This window comes from Carassius gibelio, chromosome B23, assembly GCF_023724105.1.
Source record: "Carassius gibelio isolate Cgi1373 ecotype wild population from Czech Republic chromosome B23, carGib1.2-hapl.c, whole genome shotgun sequence".
NCBI lineage: Eukaryota > Metazoa > Chordata > Actinopteri > Cypriniformes > Cyprinidae > Carassius > Carassius gibelio.
In genome coordinates this window covers 8,096,633-8,119,634 of record NC_068418.1, presented here as the reverse complement: position 1 = coordinate 8,119,634, position 23,002 = coordinate 8,096,633, and the positions used below count along the sequence as shown (strand labels likewise).

Here is a 23,002-nt window from a genome sequence, read left to right as displayed (position 1 = left end):
GTATATGATGAAGAAATCCTTTTGTTTTGCTGTACTCTGAAGTGTCTAACCCTCTCAGAAGAGTAGAGGCGTGAGATAAACTCAGGAGACAGAGAGAGTTTCACTCATGTTTGTCTCATAGTCCTCTGTTCTCAAGACACTGTGAGAAGAAAGCCTTTCAGCGTCTTCTACAGCCTCTTCCACTCTTGCATTTCATATCATCTTATTTAGTATCATTCAGATTTTTATTAATATTTTGAATTATATTAATTCATATTAAAATAATAATAGTAAATATTAAATAATAATAACAAATATTTGTATTTTTCATTTCAATGTAAAAGTTTAGTAAATTCGATGCGTTTTATTTTTATGCATGTCTGTATAGTTATTTTTTATTATTGTATTTTAGTATTTTAGGCCAACATTTAAGGGTTTTATATATATATATATGTTAATTAAAATGGACTTTATTCCTGTTTTAATTATGGTTTTATCTTTAAGGCATCTTTTCGCAGCCGTGTTGAGTCTATTCTGTGTCTCTCAAAATTCGATGTAAAAATGTAATGTTTATAAGCCAGACTAAATGAAGTCTAGTATCAGAGAATACAGTTGTGTTTGTATGAGTAAATGCATTCATGCCAGCTCTGAGCAGCATTAAACAGTCTGTGTAACGGCATCTAGATATCATAGAAGTGCTTCCGTGCCACTTTTGCAGTGTAAATTTGGCATTAGTTATGAAATGTGTCTTTCTTTCTTCAGAGGAACACAAAAGGCGAAGTCTTGAAGTATGTTCACGCTGCTCTAGTTTCTGCCAGTGCCAGCAATTCTCCGTAGCACGTTTTTCAGTCTCTCTCTGTGTGTAATAATCTGACTGTTATCTATGCTATTACAGTCATGTAGTGCAGCATATTGAGACGTGACTAAAGTCTGACAGTGTCTTCTGAAGGCAGGGTTGATCTGAAGTCTCTGAACAGAAGGAGATTTCCCCTTCAGATGCATGAAACCCTTCAGCCGTTAGAAGCAGCTCTGAGCTCTACATTTATAGTGAAGGTGCTGGTTTTATCTTATGAAGTGTAAAGGCTGTACAGTGAATATTAGATGTGCTCTGTGTGCTTGTGCCTGTGATCCCTGCAGGTTTTGAGGGCAGGGGTTTAAAGTAGTCTCCCTGCGGGCCTGCTGTAATCTTATTACCCGCTGTTAGTCAATCACTGTCTTTGTGATGGTGGCTTCAGCTCGGACCTAATTAACTCAAATATAGCAGCGTCAAAAATTACTGAGAAGGGAATGCTTACAAGAGAGGCTTGTAGCTTATTGGTCGTTGAGTTTTGTCCACATGTGAACCGAACGGAAAGACCTGTACCTCATGGATCCATCTAAGCCGTCAGTGTTTGCTCTTGTCTTGTGTAGGTTCACCAAGAACCTCTCCCCGGATAAGATCAACCTGAGCACGCTGAAGGGAGAGGGGCAGCTGTCCAACCTGGAGCTGGACGAGGAGGTCCTGCAGAACATGCTGGATCTGCCCACCTGGCTGGCCGTCACCCGCGTCTACTGCAACAAGGCTGCTATACGGGTAGATGGAGAGCGCCTGGAGCCATTACCTTCAATATGCTAAAGAGCGTGAAGATATTTAAACAAATTTCATTGTCATTTTTCTCTGTCAGATACAATGGACAAAGCTGAAGACCAGTCCCATAAGTTTGGTAAGAATCTCCCCTCTTGCGTCATCTGTCACACTCTGTCCCCCCACTCATTATCACTTGATCTCCTGTCCCTGTTCACTTCTGCAGAAGTTCCCTAGTGCTTCTCTCTCAGTTTCTACCGTTTCTGATAGTGACTGCAGGCTTTTATTTCAGTGTCCTGGTCTACAGCTTAAAGTGGAAGAGAAGTGACATGTGAACAAGTGTGGTGGCCCTTACTCAGAATTTGTACTCTGCATTTAACCCATACAAGTGCATACACACAGTACTGAACACACAGAAGTGAACACACACACACACACTCTCTGCCGGACCTCAGACTTGAACCCACAACCTTCTGGTTACAAGTCTGAATCTCTATCCATCAGGCCACGACTGCCCCAGTTCATTTCTCTACAGACATTACAGAAGTTTTAGAACTGAAACATAACAAGCTAAATCATAACAGTTGTTATGAAGCAAAAATATATGCACATATAAAAATATAGGAAAATGAATGAAGTACTGTAGTAAACCAATGCAGACAATAAGGTTGAATGATTCTGGGTCTTTTTAACCCTCATAATGCATTCGGGTTCATTTTGAACTGGATGAGATAGATAAAAAGTAAAAAAAAAAAAAAAAGGAAAGTGCTGTTTTTATAAGGGGAACCACGTTATGCAAATGCCATCGATCCATTAAATGTAATTATTAAAAAAAAAAAACTTTCACTTTTTGTGTTCAGGTCCACTTTGGGTGTTATTTGAGGCTTAAACATGATCTGATACAGATGTTACTTTACATGAGTTACAGTAGATTTTTTGTCAAATATATTTAGCCCCACCCCCTCCCCCCCCTTGGACTTTTTGGATCTATATTTTGTAGATAAACATGAATATGCATGCCTATTGATGAACACAGAAAACTGATCTACTTTTTCATGTTAAAGCAACTAAATCGAATTGATTTAGTTTGAACATTCAGGAGTGATGTTGTTTTGTTGTAAAATGTGTATTTATTCATTCATTCATACTGGTTACTCCCACATTATATGCTCTTATGCATTTCTTATGAAGATGTTTGCAAATACACATTCTCTTGATTGCTTAAAAAATATAGTTTCTGCATGTCAGTGGTTCTTCTGTAGATCATGCACAGTTTCAGATATCTTCATTGAAAAATCATTTCTAATAAAACATAGGTAGTGTAGCAATACCATGATAACATTCTGATCTTTGAGATGGGAAATTATGTATCAGATACGATAGTTTTTAGTTTAAAACTATTAAGTAATGACTGTTTTATATGCATAATGTTGCTGGGAGATTCAATATTTCCATATTCGTTAGATAATTCATGGCTTGAGTAGTTCATCATAAAATGAGGATCTGACAGCATCAGAAGTCCGGACCTACTGAACTGTGCCTGAACTCTGTTTCCTCTCCTTCTGCAGTTCCTGGATAAAGTAGAAGTTGAAATGAGGACCTGTGAGGAACCCCGGGCCCCAAACGGCCCCTCTCCGATTGCCATTACTGCAGGTCAAAGGTCAGAATGATCTGCTGTCACCCTAAACCAGATCCACAGTGTTTTTACAGATGCACACAGAGAGTGGTAAACCTCCTCTCCATTTCAGGTTTAGTTGGAGTAATGTTCAGAATGTTTTCCGATAGCAGCACTGGGTTGAAGGTCCGATCCAGTCGGTGTGATGCGTGTCTGTGTCTGTTTCTGGTCTCTGCAGTGAGTATGGCTTTGCTGAGAAGGTCGTGGAGGGGATGTCGGTGATCATCAACTCCATCACCATTAAAGTTCAGGCCCGAGCGTTTCACGCCTCCTTCGAGCTCTGGCAGCTCCAGGGCTGCAGTCTCAATCCCAAATGGCAGAAGAGCGACCTGCGCTACACACGCATCACACATCCTAAGAGAGGAGAGGTACAGTACAGACATACACCAGTATATACAACAGGAAAAGCAGGTTTATGCTTCAGTGTAGATGCTGTGGGCCATGACCCCTGCTGGAAGAAGCACCCGAGGTTATCAACACTGGCCACATTTACCATGAGGAAGTGCAAAACTGTGTCTATTTAGTGACATTACGAGGGACCACCCAGAGGTGAAACCCAGGGTGAAGCACCTTTAATGTCCATTTCTTCATTTTAAAGAGCAAGTGAATCATAATGGAGAAAAATAGCATGGGTTTCATTATCCAAAAGGGGACAAAGAGCAGATCAACAGCTGTCAGATCACTTCTCCTCCTCTTGTTCTTCTTTCACTTGCTTTTCTTCACTCACAGAAGCACATGCTCATGAAAAGTCCCCGCTCTTCCAGTTAGATAGTGAAAACAATCATTTTGATAAATGAAGAGTATATTCGGGTTGCCAGATCTTCTAAACTAGCCTATCCTAAGTAATGTCCTGAGTTCAAAGCAGCAGAGTGTTTCTGCAGTCAGCATGCAGTCAAACTGACTAGGCTACATGATATTAAAGTATAAGAGTTAAAAATAATAAAAAATAACATTGTGTTTCGACTGCAATTAACAAATGGTATACTGCGTCACTAATTTCAACAGATTTGAAATGAGATTCATTTATAATCCTGTTAACAACAAAGGAGAAGCTTGAAGCAGTCGCCCCATAATAATTTGGAATCTGTAAAGACTCTACGTTTATTTGTGTGCACTTACAATAACAACAAAAGGCATTTTTGTAAAATAATGAAAGCAAACATAATGCACTTATTCTGTCTCTGTCTCAGTGAACTTGAGCAAGAAACTCTTGACACCATAACAGTCCTCTTAAACTGAAAACAAAGAAAGTGTGAGTTTATCAAATCATTCAAATGTTAATACTGCCTCCTCACTGTTTTACACAGACACATTCATAACCATAGCTTCTGCGGTGCACTGTGGCAAACTTTATGCATTTGTGCTCTTTATTAGGCAATGTAGCCAATTAAAGGCTCATTATAGTGATTTAAGTGGTTTATTAATAAAAGTGCGATTAGTCGACTCATGCTTCAAATGATGGACTACTAGTCGAGTAGTGATGGGAATAGGCTCCCAAACGCCTCTTCATTTAGTATCACTCAGAGCCTTTTATTATAGCTCAGTTTAGCAATTGTGAATGGTTTGTGTGTTGGTAAGCTTTTTTTTTTTTAATTTAGTGTTTTTATAATAGCCTTATTTTTATGTTTATTTATCTGCTTGACCAGGAAAAGGCCTTTTATGGACAACTGGTAATTGGTTAAAAACAAAAAGCAAAAGGCAGGTCTCAGTTTCACAGCTGAGCCTGTGTTGATGTGTTTCATTGCGTGTGTTATGTCTGATCCTCATACGGTCTCTGGTGTCCTGCAGGTCCTAACATTCAAGGAGATCAACTGGCAGAGTCTGCGTATAGAGGCGGACGCCATCGAGAGAGACGAGCAGGACCTGGGCAGCACCCCACTGCGCCTCATTACCAATCAGGGACGCATACGCATCGCGCTCAAGCGCAGGGTATGGTTTTGATATACCCATACTTTTGATATTCCCATGAAAATGATCGAACTAGTTGCAAAGTTTGCATAGTTTTTCCATCTTACTTGGAAGATTCTCGCCATTTTTTTGTTAAAAAAAGTATATTTTATTCCCTATTGTATTGCATTTTACATTTATTTTAACATTGCTGTTGAAGTTTTGACATGAGATTGTTTGATAGGGCATCATCTGTTGCTGCAGATTTTATTATGTCTTGGTTTGGATTATTGGAACTGGATCAAATCACTGTTTTCAGAATCAGGGCTGTATGATATTGAAAAAAGACAAAAAATCTGATATTGTGAGATTTTTCTGAAAAGATTGTGTGTTGACGTTGAGTCTCCTCCTCTCAGGTGAAGGACTGCGATGTGTTGGCCTCTAAGCTGCTGTTTATCCTGGATGATCTGCTGTGGGTGCTCACGGACTCTCAGCTCAAGGCCATCATCCACTACGCCAAGTCTCTGAGCGAAGCCATGGAGAAGTCCGGCCAGCAGAGGAAGAGCATGGCTGCTGAGACACTACAGGTGCCACTCTCTGCCCTTTAAATCAGTCTCTTATGAAGATAGATCCTCTTCTTACTGCCACTTGTGTGTTAAGATCAAAAACAAAACCCTTGTCTTATGCTTCAGCTGGCTCAGGCTTCATCAATCAGGTTTTGCTGGTTTCCATGTGGCTTTTTAACACAATCGTCATTACAAAACAGCTCAGCAGAGTAAATGTAGTGTAAAGGCGTCTATAATATATGAAATCCCAGCCGCTCCCTGTGAATGACTCAGTGCTTGAGAGTTTATTCATGTCTTCTTGTATTTGTGCACCAGACTGCTCCTCCCTCTCCTGGGACCCACTCTCTGTGGACCGAACCTCCTCCACCCGAAGCGGTCGGGACCCCCAGCACACTGGCCCAGTATTTTGACCTCCACGATGTCAAGGAATCATCCTACCACACGTTCATCTCCCGACTCGACCTGCATATCTGCAACGACAGCTCCTCAGATTCTGGTACTGAATTCTGATCTAATGGGTCACCGGAAATTAAAACGCCCATTTACTCCCCCTTATGCCATTCCAAACACAGCCTTTTTTCTTCTTCTCTGGAAAACAAAGGGAGCCGTTTAACAAAATGTTCAAGCTGCTCTTTTCCAAACAATGAAATTCAAGTGGGGATGTTAATGCCAGAAATTGGATGAATTTAAACCACTTTTGGCTTACTTTGAATGAAAAAGCAGTTTGGACATTCAAATAAATATTGTCTTTAGTGTTCGTTGGAAGACAGAAACTCGCGCAGGTTTGAGTATATGATTGAGCTTGACTAACGTATGTTGTCACCAGTCAGATATTTGACCCTGACGATGTGATGTGATTACTGCTCCACACACAGATGAAGCTCCACCTCCAGGCACACAGGGTGCGATGCAGCTGACCTTCCGGAAGCTGGGCTGTGACTATTACCCGTTACACAGGCCAGGTGACTCCATTACGAGCTTCAGTTCATACATACAGATGTGCTTCAGTCCAATCACCATTCAAAATTCACACTACCATTCATACGATTTTAAAAGAAGTCTCTTATGATGGCCAAGGCGGCATTTATTTGATCATATTACAGTAAAATTGTAAAATATTATTACAATCTAAAATCACTGTTTTGTATTTGGATATATTTAAAAACGTTATTTATTCGTGTGATCAAATGCTGAATTTTCAGCATCATTACTTCAGTTTTCAGTGTAACACGATCCTTCAGAAACCATTCTGAAATGCTGATTTGGTTTTTAGACGTGTGTAAGGGTAAGTGTTTTTAAAGAAAGTTAAAAGAACAGCATTTGTTTGAAAAGTCTTTTGTAACATTATAATTGTATTTACTGTCACCTTTGATTAAAATAATGCATCCTTCTTGAATAAAACTATTTTTTCTGACCCCTAGCTTTCATGTTCAGGCTATAACTGTTTGAAAGTCGGTGTATTGTGTGAATGGTTGACTGTAGGGTAAGAGCCAGATGTGTAGTGTAGAGACGTGTGTTGATTAGTGACATGTGCTGTGCTGTACAGGTGATGGCTGTCGTCACTGGGAGCGTCACTGCGGGGCGATGGAGTCTCGTGCTCAGTGGGCCGCCAAACTGCTGGAGGAGTTTCAGAGGAGGGTGGAAGATCTGGGCATCCCTGGACCGCATCCAGAACCAAACATGTCTGCTAAAGACTCTCCGGCCAAAAGAATCAAGGGTAAGCGTTCTATGAATGTTTATCCATCCCCAATCCAACTCTAAATGTTGGTGTTATTGTGAACGATACATCACTGCACATCATTTGAAACGACAACAAAAAAAGTTTAATTTTAATCTTTCTTCAAAGTGTAACAACTTGACATGGTTTTGTTTCCTCTTGAGAGATTGCTTTATTGTGTTCAATTTCTTAATGTCGAAATGGCCTTATTTTATGTCACGCAGATGGAGAATCACTGCCCAATCTCAGTCCTGAGCGGTCTCAGACCTCACGGCGTACTTCAGCAGCCGTCCCGTCCTCAGGACCCCCGCTGAAGAGGCTTCGCTCCAGCTGTATGGTGATCCGTGTGGACGACCTGGACATCCATCAGGTCTGAGACATCTCTACACAAACATCAAAATCATTGAAACACACTTTATATTCTTAAATACTGTGCGCATTAAAAGTCCATCTCTCCATTAAAAAAGTGTGACAAAAATATGAAGTAGCACTAATGTGTTAAATTGTGTACATTGACGATAATACATGTTTCTTTAGCAGTATATCGGCATGTGACACTGAAGACTGGAGTAATGATGCTGAAAATACAGCTTAGATCACAGGAATAAACTTTATTTTTACAATATATTCAAATAGAAAGAAAAACAAATCTGCTGTTACTGTATAATTGTAAACAAATAAATGGAGCATAAGAAACAAAACTTTTTTTTTTTTCAGACCCAAACCCCCACCATTATTTTATGATTTGGCTATGGCTATGATTTCTGCTTTTTAAAATAATTTAAATGTTACTAAATCCCAGAACACTGGGTCACCTTTTTTGAGAAGCTAAAGTCAATAAATAAATAAAGCATAGTGTTATTAAAACCCTTCTGTTGTTGTAGGTGTCCACTGGAGGCCGTCACAGCAAGAGAACACAGTCTTTCTTCTCCTGCAACCGCAAATCATTACACCTCCCAAACAACACTCCTGCAATTCACCTTCAGTTCACTGAATACTACTACCCTGATAACCCTGGACTTCCTGGTGCGTTAGCTATGATTTTACACCTTCATTGATCACTACGGTTGTATTCATAAGAAACAGAACAAACTCACATTTTTGTTGGACCGCAGTGTGAAGGTTGATCTATCCTGGTGGGAAAGAGTTTAATTCATCTAAATCTAATCTTGTAATTGTTATTTTCCTCCCATTGGCCCCTCCTCTCTCTCCAGTTCCCTCCTCTAATCTTTATGCCCAGCTCAATGGTCTGCAGCTGTGTCTGGATGCCCCAAGTGTCTTGTGGATGACTCTGTTCTCACGGGGTCTACACAGGACGCTAGATCAGGTCAAAGCCTTTTATCACCTCCAGGACAGCAGCAAGACAGACGAACACATCGATATCCGCCTGGATGCAACACAGCTGAAGGTAAACCAACTATGTGCTTTGAAAGAAATGTTTCGTAAAAGGAAAATACAGATGCTCCTAGGAAGCTTCTGGTGCTACTTTTTCAAACTAATTTTCCTTTTCTTTATGGTAAGCCGGGTTTCCATCCAAAGTTGCGAATTTGTACGCAGAAATGGTATATAACATAAAACATTTATAAATAAGCAACAGGTTTCCATCACATGAGCCAAAGAGAACAAAATCACCACCTCCTGATAAACTGCCATGTGCAGAACACAATAAATGGGGTCATTACTTTCGCAGGTGGATGCTGCTGTTTGGGAATACAGTTGTGTAAAGACAGATTTTACTTGGGCATTTAAGAATGACCATAGCAGTTCAGATGCAACGAGATCTCCCATGGCACAAAGTCACATGATTTTTTTTTTGATGCGCATGGAGGAATTTGCTCGGTAAATATGTTTTCATCTCCAATTATATGTATTAACCCTTTTCCGCACAAGTCAAAAACCACCTCAAGCGAGGTATAGACATTCCCATTTTTAAGTGACCCTTTAAAAAGTCGTTCAGGAACATGATTTATACTTAAAGCCTCGAAAAAACCCTCCTTCCTAAAACAGACATCTTTGCTCTTTCGATAATATTTTGCAAGTGTTTTCACTGAGACTTCTTTCTCTTCAGCTCATCATTCCTCTGGAATCCTCTTTTCTGGATCACCCAGACCGTCCTCAGTCATTGAGTGTCAGTCTTCCTCAGATCGTCCTCAGCAACACACGCCACACTCCTCACGGTTCCCATTCGGACCTCAACAGCACCTACAGCAGCTTCTCGGTCCGCCCTTTCTTCCATCCCACAGCAAGCCAACCTTTCCCTCGCGATCAGAGCGTCCTCCATCCCCTGCCTTCTGCGTTCCTCCAACACTGTCTAGAAAACGAGTCCCTGTCATTAGCACACAAACACCCCTCTCGCTCCCAGGACGTCTGGTCAGTCAGTCTGTCCCGAGTGACTCTTGGATTTGAGGGGGCTCGTCGAGGGCTAAGAGGGAAAGCTCTTCCCTTTGTGGAGCCCTTTGCTATATCCTTATGGATGTGCTGCCCTTCTGCCTTCAAAAAAGACTCTCACTGTTCAAATCTAGTTGCAGATTCAAAATCCCAAACTGGTTTTAGCAAACAACCACTTTTTGACCCACAGCAGGGTGTTAATAACGTCATATCTAGTAAAGTTGACCAAACTGAAGATCTAGTCAACTCTCCCATGGCCTCTATTCATATCTTAGCCCAATCCATCACTCCTGTCAAAATGTGGCTCAACCACTACCAGTTTGTAGCTCTTTTGCGGATGAAGGAATACCTTGCACGACTAGCTGGAGATTTGACCAAGGATGTCCAGGGTTTGGGACAACCTGAACATAAAACATCGGATCCCCCTTTGGTTTGTCTCTCAATCCTAATGGAGGCGATAGAACTTGCTCTACTGCTTCCTCCTGCAACATCCGAGCAAGTAGAAGAAGCCCATTCTCCTGAGGAAACAGACAGTCCTAGCTTGACCGACCCTGATTTGTCGCCATCCCACCATGCTGGCGAGCCAGGACTAATGGAGGACAGTGGGACAGGAAGGAATGAAGATCAAGAGGATGATGCTGAGCATGAGGGTTCAGTAGAGGAGGCTTATGAAGCTGTTGAAGAAGGAATGGATGGACCAACGGGGCAGGATGATGAATCTCAGGCTGCCGTTACTTCCTCTTCTCCTCTGCTTTCTCCAGGGACTCCTGCATTACTGTCCCATCATAGCTCCACTTTCAGCTTGGAGGGAGAGCTGTCCAGTGCCCTGAATGCCACCAAAGGTGTCACCAAAGACGCACTCAACGCCTCCCTGGATCTCACCAAGGGTGCGCTGTCCATCACGAAAGATGCCTTCAGCATGCTGAGCCGAGGATCTGGAATGACGAAACTCTTCACTCCTCAAAACAAGTACGTGCTTTGAGCCATCTGCTTAGCTTTGGTCTTGCTTTTAGGATTGCATTGATTTGGAAAATCTGGTATATCTTACAGTGGCTGAAACTCATAATTTTACTGTTCACATTTATGTCCTTGGACTGCTGATGAACTCTTTCAGTTACAAAAAAAACTGTTCCATCACTTGGCCATTGTTGACTCCATCCTACAAATGATCACCTAATCAGAAACATTTAATTTGTGGTTAAGCACGAAACAATGTATTTTTTGTTTCTGAATGTCTCACAAACAGTGCACACAGTACATAATTGAAAAGAGCTGATACCACTTATGGCAATTTTAGTGAAAGCCTATATTTAGTTTAAGGAAGACACACTGGGCTGTATTTGAAACCATTAGTTGCAGTACATTATAGATGTCTGTCCCTTTATTGAAAGTCCATTACACCACAATTGTGATTCATCAAATAGTTCGGAAAGACATCTGAAAAGTAATCCATATAAATTGAGTGGTTCAATCCAAGTTTACGTTTATATTTGAACACTTTGTAATAGATAGAATCTAACAACCCAGTAATTATTTTTTTTTTTTTTGGTAAGCCTTTCTCTGCAAGCTTGTAAAAAAAAAACAAGTCGTTCAGATTTTGCTCCCCCTGTGACATAGAAGGGGGTCTTATTATAATATCAATACTCCTTAATCTGCAAGACAACAACAGTGTACCAGTTTTAACGACATGACAAAAGTTTGAATCTTTGAATGCACTGATGAGCACAGATCACTATTTAGAGTCCCAGCGTCAGAGAAGATAAGAGAGCAGTGGATTTATTAATTTATTTACTGTATATCGCCGCTGCCACACAGATATAATATAAATGTGTGGTTTCTTTCCCAGCTGTTTACCTTCACATTAGAGGTCGACCGATGTATCGGTTTTGCCGATTAATCGGCACCAATACTTGATTGCTGGAACAATCGGTTATCGGCAAAAATCCATGTCGATAGTTTTCCAGGTTGAGTCCGTTGCTGGATCGGCTGAGAAGGGTCTGTTTATATTATACAGTGCGAGAGCAGTCTCTATTGGCTGAAATCACTGACAGCATATGTTGTTTGCTTAGACATGTGTTGCTGCACGCTGAACAGAGGAGAAACTTCAGACATGGATTTAAATGCAGCTGACAGAATATCCTGCCCTGCCACAGAGCGCCGTTCTCATTCAGTAGTTTTCCGTTAAATTACATTATATTCGCCCAAATCGTTGTTAATGTACATAATGAATTGTATATTGAGCATTTTCATCAAAACGTTGTCTTTCTCTAATAAAGTCTGTATGCTTCATTTATAGAGCTATAATATAGATCGCCATTTCCGTTTGCTCCGTTTTTTTTTAAACCGTGTTCTTCAAACTTATCTATGCCTCATTGTTCATTGTTGAAGTAAACTTGTGTCCGTTTGGTGAATAAATGAACTGTTTAAGAGTGCTGCTCGAGTTAAACGCGACACATCCAGAGTGTGTGTGTGTGATACCGGTGAGTTCTCCTAGACTCAGTGCTGCTCTTTTATTTTGATTAGATGATCATTAAGTGTTCAAAAATAGAAGCAGTTAAAGTCTGAGACTAAACATTGTGCTGGTATAATTGTAGGGCCCTATGATTTCCGTGACGAGGAAAACACGGATGGAATCGCTGAATCCAGTCATAAAACAGAATTCACAGTTTAACGTGGAATGTCAAATTTTGGATGAATTAATCTAAAGTATGTCCTTACACTTAGATTAAATCGCGATATGGACTAGTATCTTTAAATATTAAGCCCCAAAAGTTAATTTAAATATGAATCTTGCATGTTCTGCATTACTGTTAATTAATGGCACAGACGCGAGGTTTAATTTTTTACACACATAACATTACTGAAGTGCGTGACGATCGCGGTCATTACAGCGTCTGCCGTCTTACTAAATGAGGATGTAAACACATGTGAACAGCATCTCCAGAACTGCTCTGAAAGAGCTTTCATGAGCATCTGATTTGAGTAATTGAGTAAAACTAGCGTCATATCCATAGACTGTATGGTCATATCACATACACAGAACTGTAAAGATATTCACGGCAACCCGTGTTTTGAAGTCTATTTTTCAGTAAAATGTACATAGCATGTACATAAAATTAAACGTACATTAATTTTTAAGGAAAAATCACACACTTTTTTTTTTTCTTTTCTTCAAAAAAAAAAGTTAATGTTTCATGCCTTGATTGGATAACCAGAAAAATTTAAATACACAACACAGAATTTTTTTGGGGGGAAAAATCAAAAGTCTTCTTGAAGAAAAAAAAGGAATAAATAAAGTTGTTTTATGCATTCAAATTTGTGTTATCACTGTACCAAAATTTCAGTATTCGGTACCAATACCAGTGAAAATCCACGGTTCTCGGTACTAATTTCAGTACCAAAGCAAACCACAAAAATATGCTAATAAAAAAAAAAAAAAAAAAAACTTTTTATCACTAAAAATAAAACCAATGCCATTCTTTATACTTATTTACAATTGTGTTTAGAGTTTTTCTACAAGTAATATAATTATGAAAAACAGTAAACAAGTTTCACCCAAATTTAATTTGTCTTTTAATTAATGAAATGTAAACATTTTATTTTTTGGTAAATAAATGGGATTTGCTATTAAAATAAAAACATGAAAGAAATATTGTGTGATTTATTTCTTTAAAAAGTTTTATACATTATTTCAACAGTAGTAGCAGTATCACATATATTCTACTAAATAATAGTAATATTTCTAGCACAATGCCTTTATGTAAAAATTCATATTTCAACCAACTTTTGCAGCTCAACATTTAAAGATACTGGTCCATATGGAGGACCACTGGTACTTAAAGAAACCTGGTACGATAACATTTTAATTTTTTTTTTAGTACCGACTTGGTACCAATGTACCGGGTCTTTTGACTACATTAATTCAAATAATTAGACATGCTAAAACACAATTTGGTAACGATAAAAAAATATGGTGAGAAAAAATAAAACATTTAATAGGGCCATAAACGTAATTTTTGTTCAACTTTTATTAAATTGATGTAAAAATGTATGTTTCGTGTTTTTGATTAATTAGACTTGATTTTTGATTAATAAACTTTAATTTAACTATTAAAAAGGAGTGGATAAAAAATAAAATGGAAAAAACAAAGTATCCATAAAAATGAAAACAGAAGTAACTAAATTTTGGGAAAAAAATTATGGATTTCATAGGGCTCTATTAGAGTGTGATAATTTCAACATTTACTATTACTACTATTACGAATTACTATTAGTATTACTATTACTATTTTGGGTAAGTCGTGGCCTAATGGTTAGAGAGTCAGATTCCCAATCGAAGGGTTGTGAGTTCGAGTCCCGGGCCGGCAGGAATTGTGGGTGGGGGGAGTGCATGTACAGTTCTCTCTCCACCATCAATACCACGACTTAGGTGCCCTTGAGCAAGGCACTGAACCCCCAACTGCTCCCCGGGCGCCGCAGCATAAATGGCTGCCCACTGCTCCGGGTGTGTGCTCACAGTGTGTGTGTGTGTTCACTGTGTGTGTGTGCACTTCAGATGGGTTAAATGCAGAGCACGAATTCTGAGTATGGGTCACCATACTTGGCTGAATGTCACGTCACTTTAGTCAATTTACTATTATTATTATTACTTTTATTATAATTACTAGTATGGTTCATTATTGTTTTTCTATTTTATTTTTTTATTTTTTCATAAAGCACTATTTTAGTTTTTGTTCAGTATCCATTTTAAAAACTATCAGTTAATTAATCAGTATCGGCCAGTTTGGTCCAACCTAGCTATCAGTATCGGCAAAATCCAATTCCAATATCAGTCGACCTCTACTTCACATTCATAACAAAAGTGATGTAACATGCAGCCAAGTATGGTGACCCATACTCAGAATTCGTGCTCTGCATTTAACCCATCTGAAGTACACACACACAGAGCAGTGAACACACACAATGTGAGCACACACCCGGAGCAGTGGGCAGCCATTTATGGTGCGGCAGTATAATAGGGTTAGGAGTCATACTCTCTAACCACTAGGCGATGACTTCCCAGACTGTTTTTGCAACATATTTATGTTTCAACAAACTTGTGTGTATCTGACAGTTTAAGTGCAATAAGTGATAACTTAGTTTAATACTCACATGCTGTGACAGACACTTTCTGTGCACATGCGTCAGACGTGAGCACTCAGAAAACTGTATCAGAAGTTGAAACTAATATCGTTCATTTATTTTCAGTATGATAGACATAATCAAAACCAAACGGATGTTTTAGCAGAGTATCTGAGGAATAAGCTGTTAATTTGCAGATCTATTCCGGAAAAGGGGGCGGGGTGCAGCATCTCATTTGCATTTAAAGAAACAGGCATGAATACGGTGTGTTTCTACTTCCACTCAAAATAGGCTTTTTCATAATGATATAATAAATGACCTGTAGAGTATTTTTAAGTCTCATTACAAATATCCTCTTTGTGTTTCCAAAATGCATAGTTTTATGGGATTTGTAATTGCATGTGGATAAGTAATTAATGGTAAAATTAATGAACTGTCCCTTTAATGTTTGTCAAGTTATGCTGAACTCTTCCTGCCGGTGTGGTTATTGACTTGTAATTCAACTCAAGTATCATGTGTTGATATGACTTCTGTAGGGAGCAAAGTGCACGGCCAGAAGAGTCCAGTCCCTCCATAATGGGGAACCTGCGGCTTCAGTCCATGAAACAGTCATCTTCCCAGAATTCCTGTGACAGTGCCATTTTAGAAAGTAGTCTGTCGGACGATGGCTTGTCCATTGATAGTGACATCAGTGAAAACTTTGTCATCCTCATGGACTCTGGTACAGCACTTGCACTTTTATTTTAAAGCTATAACTATAGCTGTCAGTGTCTAAGTCATGTGTATTTGTGTTGTTGTGATTCAGAGTCTTTGCGTCCCAATGGTGCAGGTGTCTCCGGCAGCTGTGTGAGTCCAGCTCCAGGAACAGACCTCAGCAGCTCTCTGTCCCATAGCACTGAAGACATTGCTCAAGATATGGTGAGTGTTATCTATCTGTAGCACATCTAGATGGCTAAACAACTGCCGCTTGTCCTCTGCATGGAAGATCATCAGAAAATGCATCCTGACACTGTTGGAAATGAAGTGCTCATCATACAAATCTCTGAAAAATACTTTACTGACTATTATTCGAGATATATATATATATATATATATATATATATATATATATATATATATATACTAGTATATAATATATATATATATATATATATATATATATATATATATATATATATATATATATATATATATATATATATATATTAGTGGTGGGCATAGATACATTTTTTTAATTTAGATTAATCTCACTGTGATCTTGAAATTAATCTAGATTAAAATGGCTCATTCGAATTCTGCCGAAAGCATTCAGAATATATGTGTTACCCAAATAAAATTGACAAACAGTAAGTCTTTGAGAAGGGGTTTATCAAGATAGGTGGTGCATTAGAAAAGAGGCTCATCTCCTGTTTCCAAAATGCATCACAAAGTGTTTGAAAAAGCTGTAAACTAATTCCACATTGCACAAGGTAGAAACAACCTTACGCCTGTTTCACACCAATGTTTAAGTTTTTTTTAAGTTTGCAGGTGTCAAGGTACAGAAACCAAATAATTCAATGTAAAATAGCACTGGATAGTCTTCAATGTAAAAAGTTTTGCTATATATATACAAAATTATATCTGGTGTCTGAATAATTTTTGGTTTGACTGTTAAAACTACAAATTAATTCAGTCAAGAGCAGTGAGTGATTTTCTTTCATTTTCTTGGATTAACATTACAGCAGCCAGCAGCTAAATTAGGCGTGGTCACTTTAAGAGATGATGAACGCATCCAATATCCCATATTTTCCTCAACTGTTTACTTTCACTTAAGAAATAACTGACAGTTTTTTTGAGCATAATTTCTCGGTTCAGTGTCGCTGTCCGTGATACGCAGCTCTCTCTCTCTCTCTCTCTCTCTCTCTCTCTCGTGCGCACCGAACACCAGTGACCAGCTACTCCGTTCAGCTTTTCCTCTCTTGTGTCTGGATGCTTTAATGTTTAAATCGACAAGCGGTAAGGCATAAAAAAATGTGAAAAAGATAAGCTTTCGTGACTATGCGCAGCAGTGGCACGTCAACTGTCCTGAGCATCTTTTTAGGCTGTCCTCAGCCAGTCGGTTATATGAAATATCAAGGTGAAAGTCATCATAGCTCGCCTAGACCCAGCTCTCAACCCAACTTTGAGAATAGATTAACGGCGATAATTTTTTTATCGTCCGATAAGAGTCTCACGTTAACGCAGCACATTAACGCCGATAACGGCCCACAACTAATATATATATATATATATATTTAGTTTTTTTTATGCTGTTATATCTTATTTACTGTTCTGATATATGTCCTTTGTACATATAAACTCCTCAGTTTCCTAAATTAACAAACCACAAATAATTATTTCAGAAGTTATAAGAACTGGATTAATGCAAACTATTTACATATTTATTTAGCATTTTCCAGTGTAACCAGGAGCTGTCGGTCTGTGTTTGTCAAATTTGTACATATTCATACGTATTCAAAGAGTACAATAGTGCCAGATTTGATGCCAGTGACCAAAAAAACTAAACTGTAGACAGGTACTTTACTAATCAGTTTTACATTGATCATAGTTGGTTGTGTGAATTTTTTATTTATTTTTCCTCAGGTGTCTGTGTTAGTTCTGTGTCTGAGTCGAATGGCGTGCCTGACAGAGATGCGTGGTGAAGATATCGTGGTGGCGCTGGAAGCCGAAGAGCTTGTGCCTAAACAACACGGCAACCATAAAGTCACAGACCTGCTGGGAGGACTGGCTCTGACACAGGGTTAGCATGTGTCCGTTAATGTGAACGCCAAATATGATGCCATTTACAATCTTTACACTTCAAGGCCTAATTGGTATTATTATTTATTATTATTTGGACATCTTTGACCACATATCTTATGACCAAACATTCCCGAGATACCATTGGTGACACTTTCACCGTGAGCACCACATCTGGCCCTCTGTATTTGAATGGACTTGTGCTGATTCAGCTTTTCAGAAGCTGACAGACACGCATGCCAGGAAGATTTCAGTTTCTGTGGCCTCCTGGTGCATCTAACCTGATCACGTGAGAAATAGCTATTTTACCAGGTAGCGATTTTGAATGTGTCTGCACAATATTGAACTGATTAGAAATAAAGAAAGCGTAAAGGTCCACCACTAAACGTAACCATCAGTTGAGCATGAGCAAATTTGACAAAAAGCCACAAATATATGTTTATACAGATTTGTTATTGAATAAAACCCACTCAAAATAAAACAAAAAAATAGTTATGAATTGGCCATGGCAATGGGTGCCATCAGAATCAAATAGCTGATAAAAACATCACAAGTAATTCAAACTACTGGAGCAAAAAACTTTGTTTTAAGAAACAAATCCATCTTTAAGACATTTTTAAATTCAACGCGTTGCTTCCCGGCTAAAATACGGCTCTTTTATCCATAATATTGCTTACTCCAGGTTAGAAACACACTGATGTTAACATCATGTGTGTGCAGATACATGCAGTATGACACTTATTTAAGATTTACCAAAATGTTTTGTTTTCTCTCCCCACAACAGCTGGTTCTTCCTCTCCGAGTGCTCCTCTGTCTCCCGGGCCCCGGTCTCTCTCCTGTCCCCCAGCAGTGGCCCTCAGGATGGAGATGGGACCCCGTGCGGCCAGACACTCTCCTCTGTCTGAGAGCATGGGCTTCATGGAAATGTGCCTGACAGGGTGCAAAGCAGAGCTCCTGGCTTCTACCCTAAACATGCTGGGACCCTTCCTGGAGGACGAGCTCAGTGCAGACCCCCAGCCGATGAGACTGTGGTTACGGGACACTGCTGTTACACTAAAGGTGCGAATGAGGGCCAAATGATGCCCATAATCAGAGCTAATGGAAGACTAGACATTCCCTTTGATAGTTGACCAGTTAATGGACAAGCTTCAACATTTTCTAAAGCAAGACAAGACAAAGGCAGTGAGAAATGATTTGTGTTCGGTTTTCTCCCTCTCTGACAGGACGATGGTCCTCGTGTGTACCCGACCGCTCCTCAGCCAGTTCCTGTGCTCTTCTCTCTGGACGGCATCGTGCTGGAGCGTATGGATGATGGGGTCCTCCGCTTGAGACGTGAGTGCTTTGGGTTTGGTTCCAGCCGCTGCTCAGATTACAGGATATCTGTCACCTGTTAAACTAACGTTTGCTTCCTCTGTTTCACTTTTACACATGCAGCTGCGCAGAGCCAATCAGGGATCGAGACAGACGGGGACAGAGATAGAGCTGGCCAGTCCTGCTTCAGAGCTGAGGAGGAGAACAAGGTGTCATATATTAGAAAATCATTCCACTCAATGTTAGGTTGCATTATTTATGTGTTTGGCCATGTTTGAGTTTGGTTCGAGATGTCAAACAGAACATCTGCCCCTGTCGTAGTTTTTAAGTCTCACTCATATTTAAATTGAACGTTGCTTTCCAGATGCATGATGTCAGGACGGACATAGAAAGATAAAAGAAAAAATGACTTTTGACGTTGTCTGGATCAAACCTAGTGTGTCACATCTTGCGGTACCTTTTTTTTGTTAAACGCAAGCACAAATTAGCTTTGTATGGTAGCCCATTTGTGCCAAAAATAAAATAAAAATATGCTTCAGTCAGAATTCAGAGATAAAACTAAAGAAGTGGAAATTATGAGATACTAAGTCAAAATTTAGATAAAAAGACCAAATATATTATATAATAAAAAATAAAATTAGAATTGTCTTTGAGTTTTTGTAATGATTGACTTTTTGGCTCATAATTTCAACTTTTTATTATCTCAACTTTATCATAATTGATGAGTATTTCTACTGTTTTTACAATTATGTTTGTCATTAATTTCAACTTATGTCATAATTGTTTTTTTCAGTGCCAACCTTTCATAATTATGACTTTAATTTCTCTTTTAACCTTTTTCATTTTAAATGTCTCATAATTATGACAGTGTCTGGGTTTGGATTTTTTTTATCTCATAATTTACGTAGCATCTCAAAATGACAAATATTCATAATTGTGCTTTTTATTACATAATAGTTTTTTTTTTTTATATAAAGCCTGACTTTTTTTATGTGGCCAAAATGGGCTTCCATAAGATTGTAGAGGTTTTGTGTGTGTCCTTTTCAGAGAAATATAAATAAAATATGTTTTAGTTTTTAAAGTTTCAAGCCTACAGTAATTTTCCATTCGAAGACAAGACTCTAAGATGTCAGTGGTGAAATTTGATACCCTAATTACATGTCTTTTATTACTTATGGGTGAAGGTATATTGCTACAACTGCTTACAAAAATTGTCTCTTGAGTCCTATTCAAACGGGACTAGGTTTCTAAACGACATTTGAGTTTCCACCTGACGTCTAAGCATCTCTGTGTTTATTACAGAGGTAGGAGGGTCTGTTTTCATTACCATAGTATAACCACAGGTTTACTACAAATACCACAGTGAAAATATATGACTAGTATATCAAAACCATGGTTAATGTGTGGTTACTTTTACTTATAGTTTAACTGTTTATTTTTTATTTGTAGTAAAACCATGTTTAATTTTCGTAGGTGCACATGTAATTGAAACTTTAAATGTGAGTAATCTTACCTGACGCTGATACTACAGGAGCCACACGTGATTTGGTTCTTGATTTTAATATAGTTATTTTTATTTTTATTTTTCCCGGGAGGCAAAAAAGTGTGTGGTAAAATCATCTATGGCAGTTCACATCGGCCAAAACACATTGTCGCAATTACAAACTATTTGCATTCGGGCAGGATTAGTTTTCTCACAGGATCACTGAATTTGCTCTGTAATTATTACAGACCTAGCAGATTAAGATATAGGGAATATAGGGCTTTAAAGTGTGTTTCAAAAGAGTGTTTTTGTTCAAGCTGATCATATCTGATGTTGAGAATCTGATCGGTTTCTGTTTCTCTGTTGGTTCAGTCTCTGGAATCCAGACTCGCTGATGTCCAGTCAACTCTCGAGAAAGCCCTATCTGACCGAGAGCGCCTGCTACAGGAAGTGATGAAACACAACCCCTCCTTCACCTTGTGATGAACAAAGGGAAAGAAACCAGACTCTGAGTCCAACTCAACAATCCATCCCTTAATCTCTTAACGTCTGAGTGTGAAATCACAGGTCTCTTCCTGTAGTGACGTTTCTCTGTATGTGACCGCACGACACGGGACTGAATCCAGTCACATATTCTCTTTCACTGCACACTGGATCCTCTCTTCACTTCTGCTCAGCATGCTTCTCGCACAAGTTTCACGAGAGGACCGTGTACAGCTTTTAGGCTTGATCGACGTTCCTGAGTGTTGTGCCGTACAGATGAAGCGGTCACCGAGGAGCATTAGTGCCAGTGCTGGTGCTCAAATGATGAGACTTCACTTTGATTCAGTATTACAATGTTTACTTGTGTCAATCTCACACATTCTATCCAGATTTATTACAGTGGGTTACCGTATTTAATTTATTATTTTTGGTTCAAGTCTGTTACACTAAAGTCACTTTTAGATATATCACTACTCTGTAGAGTTCAGACAAATATATTGACGTTTATGCATATTTATTTGAACTTTATATGCATGAGATGGTTATTTGATTGGATGTCCACTGACAGATGTGGATCACAAGGATGTTTTTTTTGTGGTTAATCTTCAGACGTTTGGATTGATTTATCAGCAAATGTCTGGTTATTTCAAATGTGGCCCATCTTTCTGTTTCCAGTGAGCTTCGGCTTTGAGAGCAATGTGTAGCATTCATATACACTAAACAATCTCTGTTAGTGTATCAAGAGATTTCTGTCTTCCACAGACCTTTAGAAAACTAATGTTACTGTAGTCTAAACTATAAAGACTTTTCTGTAGATGGTACGATCAGAAATAACTTCATTCTCACTGCATGGAAGAAAACGTGTTTTGCATGACTTTACTTGAAGTGCAACAGCATCAAGGTCACTGACTGTTTATTTTATATCTGTTTTATTTTATTTAATGTAAGGGTGATTGTTACTGTTTCTGAGGATTGCCTGTGATCAGAATGAGCATACTGAGCTGATTTTACTAATAGTATTGATTGTTTTTAGCTGTGTAGTTGGTACTGAATTCACTTCTGTGTGTGTGTGTGTGTGTGTGTGTGTGTGTGTTACACATGAAGCTGTCAGACAGTGTGGAGCAGAATAATGGATCTGCTCCTCTCCGACTGTAAGATCACCTCGTTTATGTTTTGCCATATATTTACATGAAATGGAAATGCACTTTACATGCGTGCTGATTTCATTGCTCTCCTTCAAAGTTTCAGAAAAGTTCTCAGTGGCTCAGATTTGCCAAGATTTCAAAGTCTGTACTCAAAAATGAATTTGAACATTTCTCATTTGAATCACCAATTGATCTGAGCTGCCATTCATATTAATATTGCTGTCAACAATTATTCTATTTAATCTATTTAAAGTAATGTCTGTCAGATACAGTGCAAGATTGTACGATTATCACGTTGTTATCATGAGTTGTGCTTGGTCGTGTCTGATGTCTTGATGGTCTTTTGGTTAATTCAGTACTGTTCGTGTCCCTCTACGGATAAAAATCCAAGCTTTTAGTTTGACCTCTGATCTTTTCATTACGATATTGTAATATCACCACTAAAGTCCTGGAACAAAATATTAAAACAAAACTGATATTTCGTTGGTTCTGTGAACCATGACCGTGTGAAAATGTGTCAAGACCAATGAAGATCAATAAAATGTTTCTTAAAGTTGAACTTTGTTTCTTCTGTCAGCTACATAATGTCAGTGCACTCCTTAAACTGAGAAATGACCGACATAGTAATAGTCTCGTGACTTTAGCGAACTAAGCTTCGTAACGTCACACCGCTTCGAAACTCCGATGCTCCACCGCTAGGGAACCCATGAACCACTTGTTGTCCAGATGTTGTGGGTTAAACAAAAGATAACTTCCCTTTAACACAGATGGCTATATAGTTAAAAAAATTTGTAAAAACATTTGATACTTCCAACCTACAAATCACATCACACCTTACAAATAACAAAATGAGCTTATGATCGAATTAAATCCACCTTCTCCTGATTGATAACACTACTCGTGCC

At 38.8% G+C, this 23,002-nt stretch overlaps 1 protein-coding gene across 4 annotated transcripts in view; it reads left to right on the top strand.

Annotated features, from left to right (window-relative positions):
• Positions 1-22,656, top strand: part of LOC128011531 (UHRF1-binding protein 1) — a 33,819-nt gene extending 11,163 nt beyond the window's left edge. Inside the window, exons 2-21 of one of the 4 annotated variants that reach the window (XM_052594026.1) lie at positions 1,390-1,552; positions 1,644-1,682; positions 3,112-3,203; positions 3,397-3,586; positions 5,007-5,147; positions 5,522-5,692; positions 5,987-6,167; positions 6,547-6,633; positions 7,218-7,388; positions 7,613-7,758; positions 8,273-8,414; positions 8,603-8,796; positions 9,457-10,745; positions 15,434-15,618; positions 15,727-15,815; positions 17,520-17,676; positions 18,460-18,734; positions 18,899-19,007; positions 19,110-19,195; positions 20,842-22,656. In XM_052594026.1, the coding sequence (XP_052449986.1) occupies positions 1,390-1,552; positions 1,644-1,682; positions 3,112-3,203; positions 3,397-3,586; positions 5,007-5,147; positions 5,522-5,692; positions 5,987-6,167; positions 6,547-6,633; positions 7,218-7,388; positions 7,613-7,758; positions 8,273-8,414; positions 8,603-8,796; positions 9,457-10,745; positions 15,434-15,618; positions 15,727-15,815; positions 17,520-17,676; positions 18,460-18,734; positions 18,899-19,007; positions 19,110-19,195; positions 20,842-20,952 (4,018 nt within the window). In that variant the 3' untranslated portion in view covers positions 20,953-22,656. Of the gene's footprint in view, positions 1-1,389; positions 1,553-1,643; positions 1,683-3,111; positions 3,292-3,396; positions 3,587-5,006; positions 5,148-5,521; positions 5,693-5,986; positions 6,168-6,546; positions 6,634-7,217; positions 7,389-7,612; positions 7,759-8,272; positions 8,415-8,602; positions 8,797-9,456; positions 10,746-15,433; positions 15,619-15,702; positions 15,816-17,519; positions 17,677-18,459; positions 18,735-18,898; positions 19,008-19,109; positions 19,196-20,841 lie in introns of those variants that run through there. The other 3 variants (XM_052594024.1, XM_052594028.1, XM_052594027.1) reach the window with 3 other exon arrangements.
• Positions 22,657-23,002: the final 346 nt, after the last annotated feature.